The sequence below is a fragment of the Populus alba genome, chromosome 3 (assembly GCF_005239225.2).
Source record: "Populus alba chromosome 3, ASM523922v2, whole genome shotgun sequence".
NCBI classification, from domain to species: domain Eukaryota; kingdom Viridiplantae; phylum Streptophyta; class Magnoliopsida; order Malpighiales; family Salicaceae; genus Populus; species Populus alba.
In genome coordinates this window covers 5,066,850-5,076,762 of record NC_133286.1, presented here as the reverse complement: position 1 = coordinate 5,076,762, position 9,913 = coordinate 5,066,850, and the positions used below count along the sequence as shown (strand labels likewise).

At 28.6% G+C, this 9,913-nt stretch overlaps 1 protein-coding gene across 1 annotated transcript; it reads right to left on the bottom strand.

The window, feature by feature from the left end:
- Nucleotides 1–1,376: 1,376 nt before the first annotated feature.
- LOC118058187 (phosphatidylcholine:diacylglycerol cholinephosphotransferase 1) lies at nucleotides 1,377–5,372 on the bottom strand. Its single transcript, XM_035070888.2, has 3 exons — nucleotides 4,904–5,372; nucleotides 2,237–2,374; nucleotides 1,377–1,993 (listed from the first exon to the last, which is right to left on the bottom strand). The coding sequence occupies exons 1-3, from the start codon at nucleotides 5,300–5,302 to the stop codon at nucleotides 1,670–1,672; spliced, it is 861 nt and encodes a 286-aa protein (XP_034926779.1). The 5' UTR covers nucleotides 5,303–5,372; the 3' UTR covers nucleotides 1,377–1,669.
- Between the last annotated feature and the right edge of the window lie 4,541 nt (nucleotides 5,373–9,913).

Sequence of the window (9,913 nt, the reverse complement as noted above, 5' to 3'; positions counted from 1 at the left end):
GCACATTATAGGTGTGGCATATGCAATGACACATGACATAATAGAAAAACATGTCATGATCGACAATGTATGTATAACAAATTATTAGGTCATGTTATGATATATTACGATATTTTTTAGGAATATTAAATTTATATAATTTCACATCAATCACAAGCACTATTACACAGGATGTCACACACTCAAGGTGGTAGATTGTTTATTTATGTTAGGCAATAACATTTGGATAATGATCAAGGTGAGCATTATTATAAGCATGAAGAGCATGCCTATTATATTCATATAAAGCATGAGAATGAGCATGCTGAGCATAAATCACATTATATGCCTACCAGACTCGTTAACACTTATATCCTGCGATTGCAGGATCGATATCGATTAGAGGACGTATTCACTAGTATTGCAATTATATTTAATTTTAATATATTTTCAATTTATGTTTAATTTAATTATAATAAAATTTTATATTTTCAATAATTTAAATTGTTATGCAAGATGAGACAACGATTTACTGTCGTACATATAGGAAAATGCGACTACATGAACGAGTCCAACCATATGTGGTCCGGGCTAGTTTTTTGCATTTCAGTTGACATGACCACATCAAGCTTGACCACAACTTAATTCATGCTTGGATTGAGCGATGAGAATGTGAGACATACACATTCCATCTTAGGTATAGAGAGATGACACCAACACTATAAGACATGATAGTTTTGCTTGAATTGCCTATTAATGGACGGGAAGTCCTAATTGTTAAATGTTTGTCATACTGGACTTGAAACTTTTGGAGAGAGACTAACTCTTGATAATGTCATGAAAAAGGACAAGGCCTCTCAGGCAAAAGTGGAAGTTGGATCCAATCGTACTACTGATAAGCCTAGATTATCCAGTAAATGATATAGACGTAGATAAATAAATTAATTATGTTTATGGAATTACTTGAATATTGTATTATTAAATTATTTTATATTCATTTTGAATGTATATATGTTTTTTTAGCATTCCTATGGCTACTTATGATTATGGTATATGAGAATATGTCGAGTTTAGTTAAAATTTATTGATTACAATTATTAAGGTTTTTTACAGGTTTTTTTTAAGTAGGACAAAATTTTAAATATATTTTCTATATAGATGAAACTCTATCCATATTTAGATAAAATTGTAAATATTCTATCTCTCTAAAATCATAAAGTAAATAGCAAAAACTATGATTTTATAAACTTTTCCAGGCTTAAAACATGAAAATAACTCAAATCCTTACAATAGCCTAAATGGTGAGATTGTTTTGGGTAATGACCGTTTTGGTTATTGTCCAACTATTTTATCAAATATCCAGTTGTTTTTTAAAATGATTTTCTCAAGAATGTTGCGGTTGTGAATCACGATATTACAATATTATTAAAATATCATGTTTTTAAACCGCAATATCATTAAATTGTGCTATTTCAAATATATATATATATATATATATATCCTATGCTAACTCAGCATTTAATTATGTTTGAGTTGCTAATTGCTTAATTTATCCCAGCATACCATAGAATTGAGTTGTTAGAAATTACTCCAAGGAAAAGTTCATGTATCTTTCTGTAGGCTACCTACGAGTACCAGTCACTCATATTTCCTCCCTTCTCTTTTTCCAGTACTTTTTGCCATCCTCTAACTAAAAAAGCCTCCTCCCGTCCTTCGCAGTGACAGTATTAGCAATTGGTTTTCTCTGTTTGCACTCAACATATTTTCCAGCTAGCGAATCGAAGAGAACACCAGCACCTACACCAACAGCTATATCTATGGTGTAGTGACCTCTAGTTCCAAGCAGCCTAATAACTTGAAGAACATTGAGCAAATCAAATGCCCGAGCCAATTCCCATCTCTGCATCCTTCTCATGTCCAGTGATGCAATCAATGACCCTGCAACATGGCCTGAGAAAAACAGGAAAAACGACACATTTCCTACTGGAAAGTCCGCTCCTGACCCCAGAAACTCCTGTCAACAAATGAATCCAAAAACATGGCACATCAGCGATTCTCCACAGAACAAAACAATTGTGACAGATAAGGGAAGACGCCCACTGCTAGTAGAGACAAAATGCGTGGACGGCCGACAACATGGGTGTCAAAGTCTCTCTTGTCAATATTCCAAACACTAGCTAGAGAGAGAGAGGGAGGGGGAGGGGGAGGGGGAGGGGGAGGGGGAGAGGGAGAGGTTGTGTCGATGATCAATACGAACCTCCGGCAACGGAAGCTGAGTGGAGAAACCCAGAACCCCACGGCAAGTGAACATAAACAACGCAGAGATTGTTGCTCTTGGTCTGCCTTCTACTAGCCACGTCCATAGGATATATGCTGTTTGCATACCCACAAATACCTGAAAATGTATTTAGCTTAACATTGTGAATGGTTTAAAAACTTTATTACCCTAATTGGCTATTAGGTTTGTTCCTCTCTTCACACATCATGTTATATTATATATTATCTATTATATGACTGCTTAAAACTCTGGCAGATGATTGTGCGAAAGCCAAGCTGTCTATCGAAATTAAAATATTTGGGTGTTGTAAATATATTTTTTTAATTTAATAAATAAAATTATAATCTTGATTAATTAAATAAACTAACTTTATTTGAATTATATTGAAAATGAGCAAGACAACAATAGAATATATATATCACGATAATTTATTAAATTGAAAAAAAATATTATACAAAAAATTGACACATGTAAAATTTATTAAATAAAAAAATATATTATACAAAGCAACACATATTATAAATATAATAAAAAATAAATATTTAATCTATAAAAAAATCTACAAATAAATCGTATTAAACTCTTAAAAAATTAAATACACCCAATATAATTAAAAATTAATTGTTATATAAAAAGACTAAAAAACCAAAAAAATAACAAAGAAGAAGTATTAATTAAAGCATAAATTTATAAATTATTTTAAAAAGACATAAAAAAGTAGTAATAAAAAAAATAAAAATTTAAGATAAAAATAAAGAAAAGAATAAAAATGAAAAAAAAAATAATACATTATTGACTTGAATTGAAGTGTGAAATTGAAAATGAAAAATCATATGAATAAAAATCAAATTGAAAATACCAAAACATAATTAAAAAAAAGTTGAACAAGTAGAATTTTTAAACGTATTTTTTTTCCATAAATAATCATAAAAGTAAATCGAAAAAATTATGCACCAATTTAATTAAATAAATTACAAACCATTGTGTAAATAAAAAAAAATCATTAACGATAAATAAAAACATGATTGAAAAAATTATGAGACAAATATAGATCAAGATATTTAATATTACAATACAGTTAATTTACTTGGTTATGTTCAATGAATATGTTTATTAAAGTCAATTTGTAATAAAAATTGACACCCATAAGACTTATTGAATAAAATAAAAGAAAAAAAAATATTATACAAAGCTGCACATATTAAAAACTATTATAAAAAATAAATATTTAATCTATATAAAATATATAAAAAATAAATCATATTAACCTCCTAAAAAATTAAACAACCCTAATATAATTAAAAAATAATCATTATTTAAAAAAACAAAAAAAATCACAAAGAACAAATATTAACCGAAACATAAATCAAAAGATTAATTTTTAAAAATATATTAATTAAAAAAAATAATCAAAATTAAGGTCAAACATTGTTGGGGTGATAAACCAGGATAAATGCCTAGCCAATTAAAAAAAAAGCTCATGTGCATGCCTTTATTTTATTGCTTTTGTTTTATTTTTTTAGTTCTACTAGGAAATGACATTTCATCCGCACCAATTATAAAACAAAACAAAAAGATATTACACATAGTCTGAAACTTCAGAATCCAACTACTAGTGTAGGTGGATAAACAAGGTTTATAGTTTTTTCTAGTTGTTTTTAAAGTAAAAAAGACACCTAGCGTTAACCTTCTTTATTATATAGAACTATTTGATAGAAAAATAGACTGTTTTAATGGTCAAAATTATCTCTTTTTTCATTAAAATAAACTTTAAAAAAATTAAATTTGGTATCAAAGTTTTTTTTTTCAAAAATTACATTGGACCAATTATTTAATAGCTAAAAAATTAAGAGAAAAAAATAAACATTTTAAAAAAAATCTTAAAATCACTACTAACATTACTCGTATTTTTCACTTCAGTTTTTTTTTTAATTAAAAAAAAACAAGCAATTGAATTCAAATTGAGGCTCAAAATAGCCCAATCATGAAAAAAAAAAAGTTTAAAAAACAAAATGATATAGTTTTAGAAAGAAAAAAATATTACAATCCGTGAACAGTAAAACTTGCCGCATAATTTTACCCATTAAGAGTTTATTTGTCAATGTAGTTGCGGTTTGCTTTTCAAATAAATTTTCGTGCTAAAATGCATGTCAATGATGTTTTTTTATTTTTAAAAAATTATTTTTAACATTAACACATCAAAATGATTTGAAAACACTAAAAATATATTAATTTGAAGTTAATAAAAAAATAAAAATAAATTAAATTTTTTAAAAAACACTTTTAAAATATAGAAATAGAACTAAAATTAACTTTAGTTTTTGTTAATTTTCCTCACATTAATTACTTGCCAGATATTTTCACCAAACATTTCTTGATGACTTATCATTACAAATACAATTATATCCACAGTCAAACTGACCTTCGATGTTGGCGGCTTGCCTAGGGTAGGATACCCTTCTTGTTAAAACGAGAAATAAAACTCAGTCAAGAACACCAGATTTGAGGGGGGAGGGGGGGGGATTATTCCTTGAATGTGCTTACCAATTAAACATTAAATCTTAAAAATAAAATTAACAATAATTCAAGATCAACCATGGCCCATTCATTGATTCATGTGTTGTTCATAATCGATGGCATACATACCGTGTTCAGACCAGCAAGCGAAGTGTTGAGCTCCGGCCACGAGGACAGCAATCCATGGAGGCGGCGCGTGACAACAAACCCCAAGTCAAACGGTGGCGACGAGGAGGGCACCATGTGGAGCGTGTACTCCACGGGCATGAAAAACAACAACCCGAATCCAAAAAAGCAGGGAAGCCAATGGTGCTTAGCCACATTGACCACATCACGCAAAGTCCATTTCAAGAAAAACGGGTCAACACCATAGAAACCGTTGGCAGCTCCATCGCTGGTAATGCCATTAGTTTGCTTATTTTTATTCTCCATGTCGACGCCATTAACGCTGATCTGTTTACGCTTATATGAGTTGGGAACCGGGGGGGTGATAGTTGCGGCGGCGCCGGCTTCGGAGATTGTTTTCATGACTAATGATGGGTGATGGTATAAATGGGAGGGAAGTATATGACTTAAGAGAGAATGGAGACTTATGGTTGCGGAGATTACAAGGAAATAGGGGTGGGAAAGTTGTGATATTTATTTGTGTTTTTTTATGGGTGGGGCCGGGTCGGTCCCGTCCTTGCACATGTAACATGTCCATGTCCAAATTATACAGTATACTGGGAGATTAAGGAGTTTGAGTCTGGCTCAGCCAGATCCCAAGATCCAGGAACTTGTGTGTGGCATGGCTGAATCCCAGAAGCTAAGGTCTAACAAAGACATCAAATTTAAGTTATATGAGTATAGAAGGAGATATCATACCATAATAATATGAGTTTTGTTGTTGTTTTTGATATTATTAAATTTTATAAACAATTGTTACTATTAAAAAAAAACCATAGATTTAATTGAAATGATAAAACTTAAAACTGGTCAAGTATGTTTAATATTATTATTTTTATTATTATTAATATAATTATTAATAAATTTGAAAAAAATATATTATTACTATTGAAAAAAATCCTTAGATTTGATTTTAAGTATAAAATTAAAATAATAATAATAATTATTATTATTATTTATATAATTATTAATAAATTTGAAGAAAAAATATTATTACTATTAAAAAATAATAATAATAAGGTCACACCTGAATGTGGCACGATCACAACCTAGAAACTAGGGTCTGGCAAGTGCGTAAGACCCAACAAAATTGAGTATCGTATGGTCGTTAGGCCTAAGGCTCTTGGGTCTAGCTTAACTGTAGACTCAAGTCTCTTGTGTCTGACATGATCGCCAGCCTTAATGCTTTTGGGTTAGGGATTTAAGGCTTTTTGGTATGGTATTTTAACCAGGCTCAAGGCTCTTTTAAGTCTGACATAATTCGCTTGGATTTATTATGGCTTTCAGATTTAAAAAGTTTAAAATATTTTTTATATTTTTAATATATATATATATATATATATATATATATATATATATATATATATATTGACGTGCGCACTAATATAATAGCTATAAAACTAGTTGTGTACTTGTGTCATGAGGTAGGATCACCTCTTTTTTTCCCCCGATATCTTCAATATGTTTTGAAATAGGTATCAAATTAAATAATTTGACAAGTTGACTTATTACTCAATTGAAACGTTTAAAACCAATCAAAATAAAAATAAAGTACTTTTAGGAAGGAAAAAAAAAAAACAACATTATTTAATTAAAAAAAATACATCAACTTGGATTGAACCAATGATGTATGACAACACAAGAAAAGCTAAATTTAATATAACCCGTGCTTGTTGGTTTGAAGATGTAGATGTCAAGTTGGATTGGCAGCCATGGCATAATATGCGACTTCATTATGGCATGGCATGGCATGGCATGTCGGTGCATGTCCAACATCGCATGTTATTTCTAGATGGAAGGTGCTCAGCGACTCAATAGTGTTGATCCAAATCTATTATTTTGCTTATTGTTAGAATTGTTTTTGCTTGTCTTTTTTTTTTATTATTTATTTTTCTTGTGTCCTATATAAGTATTTGTACTGGAATGAAAGTTTTACGAAAATTAATTAATGACTCTATTATATGTCTCTCAGAAAAAGAAAAATAATAATAATAAATGAGAGATTTTATATTTTTTTTATCTTTATCTTTTTAACTAAATATAATTTTATACTTATTATTTTTATATTTTTTATTCTGAAATAATAATTAAACATTGCCTAAAAACAATATTTTAGTGGGACTGCCTATTTAATCCTTGACATAAAATAAGGTTTAACTAACAAATTTTTTTTATTTGAATAAAAAATAATAAAAATAATTATTAACATTGTTTTAAAACTTAACCTATAACAAGGCCTAAGTTATTGGTCGAGTTGATCATTGACACAAATCAATGTAAAGATAAAAAAAATTATTATCATAGTTTTAAAATCAAACTCGAGAGCAACTAAAATAAGGCTCTGGTCAGATTGATCATTAATTGACCCGGGTAAACTAAAAAATAAAAATTATTGTTATTATTATAGTTTTAAAACCTGATTCAAAAGTTACATAGACCAAGACATGGGTCATGAGTTGAGTTAACCAATGATCCAAATTAATATAAAAATATAAATAATTGTTATTATAATTTTAAAATTCAACAAAAAAATTAACTTGGATAAATTTAGTCCTGAGTCAGATTAACCATTAATCCACTTCAAATAAAACACTACTGTCCATTCATGTATAATAAAGAGCTTGCCTGGATTAATAATACATCATCCGGTTGTGTTGTGCTATTAATAATCTAATTTGTATTATTTGAATTTTAAATATGATTAAGAACATAATTTAAATTAAACATCTTCTTTAGTAAATAAATAGAAACGTCATAGTAATGTGTCTTGTTGTGTGTGGTAGGGTAAACTACACTATAGCTATTTTTCTAATTTTAAAATAAAATAAATAAATTTTGGATCACCTTTTTTATACTTTTTAAAATGCAAGCTAGTAATTATCTTTTTCATACTTTTAATTAAATCATCAAAAAATAAAAGAGTAAACAAGCTGAAAGAGTAAAATGAATAAAACAAAACTTAAGTGGAGGACTGCCTTCCACTTTCATCACCGTCCATTACTTTCTACAAGTCCACATCTCCAGATAGTGACGGCTTGAAGTGGAATTCAAGTGCAATGGGTTTGTTAATAAGGAAATAAAATAAATAAATAAAACCTTTGATGTCTTCCTAATATTATGTTTGTACAAAAAATATAATATAATTGGTAAAAAACATAATATTTATGTTATTTTGTAATTTAATTTATTGCTTCATGATCCCCAACATTATTGGTCAAAATACAGAGTCCCTGAACAAATTAAGATGAAGCTATTTCCATTTATGAAAAAAAAGGTAGCATAATGAAACTTAAAGATAATGCTTGTATAGAAAAATATAGTATTTATTTAGATGACAATACCAATATAAAGATTATATTTGTATAAAAAAACATAAATAATAATAAATAGTATAGTCTATCTTGAAATTAACTATCTATTTAAATAAATAAAAAAAGATAAAGAAATGATCGATGATATGATTTTAATGTTATTTTGAGATAAAAAGTGCAGGAACTTGTCAAAGTTGTGGCTGAACATTGATGTAGGTGAAATTATAAGCATGGATCTTAGTAATGTGACAGTTGTGCCATAAAATGAGAGAATTGAAAATGAGAGAGAGGATTGATGGGTGAAAGTTTTGTTTTTTAATCAATATTTTTTGGTGTGATAATGTTTACTTATTTGTTTTTGTATTTTAAAAATGATTTTGAAAAAATTTGAATTTTATTTTTATTTTTTATTAACTTTAAATTAATATGTTTTTAGTATTTTCAAATCATTTTGATGTGTTGATGTCAAAAATAATTTTTTAAATAAAAAATAATAAATCATTCGCATGTATTTTAGCATGAAAAGTTATTTGAAAAGCAACCACAATCACGCTACCAAATAAGCTCTGATGTAAGGTGTAATTTATAAAAGAACAGAGGTAAAGTCAAAGAATGACTAAATTAGAGGATGCTTAATGTAGTTTTCTCTTATTATCTTAGTCCTTAAAATTTTTTTACTTCTTCATTTTTATGCCTACTTCTTGAGGTATTTTATATTTTAGTTCAAGACTTTATTTTATTTATATTTCAGTTTTTGAGTTTTAGAGAGGGGAGGGTCACCAAGAAACGATAGGAGTGAAAGGATGTGGGTCAGTTGCCCATGATTCAGCCACCAAAAAAGTTTTTCATGATGTCATTGAATTTCATTTAGTGAAAGGAGTTTCATTGTAGTATTTTTAACCCTTCATCTTAGTGGAAAAGTTAGATCGAGTCCCTAGAATATTTTTGAATCGAACTCAGTTTTCTTTTGTGTGTGAGTAATTGGTAGTGTGGTTGCGGGTGAGGTTCACCCGCAACCACACTACCAAGTGTTTGGTTAAAAGAAAAAAAATGAGTTTCGCTGGTAGGCCCCACAAATAGTTAAAGTTGAAACGCAGGTTCTGAGAAGCAGTATTTTCCTGCTTCTCATGCTGATAATAACATCAACAGTGGAGCATGGCTCCACTGTTCATTGAACAGGAACAGTGGAGCATGGCTCCACTGCGCATTGTTCACTAAGTGAACAGTGCGAGTGGAACTGTTTTTATCCATTTTTTTTTTTGAAAAACCATGAAAATGAGTTTTAAATTTTTTTTTTTGTTTTTTTAAAAATTAGTTTAAAAATTATAAATAACATACCATTTATGAAATTTGATCGCAATTCCAATTATGTTATTGCCGGGTCCGGCCCAGTTAAAAAAAATTCAGTTTTTTATTTTTATTTTAATTGTGTTTCTATTTAAAAAAATTAAAAGGAGATCGCTTGAAGACGTAACAAAAGATTCAGTTTTTGTTGTTGCCGCTTAAGAAACCATGAAAAATATAGTCCTTGTTGGATAAATTTCGCATGTGATGACATTGCACATAGTGTAATGGAATAATAAAAAATATTTGATATCAATATTATTTATTTCATGATGTAATAACAGTAGTTAAATTTACAATATTTAAATTAAAAATCATT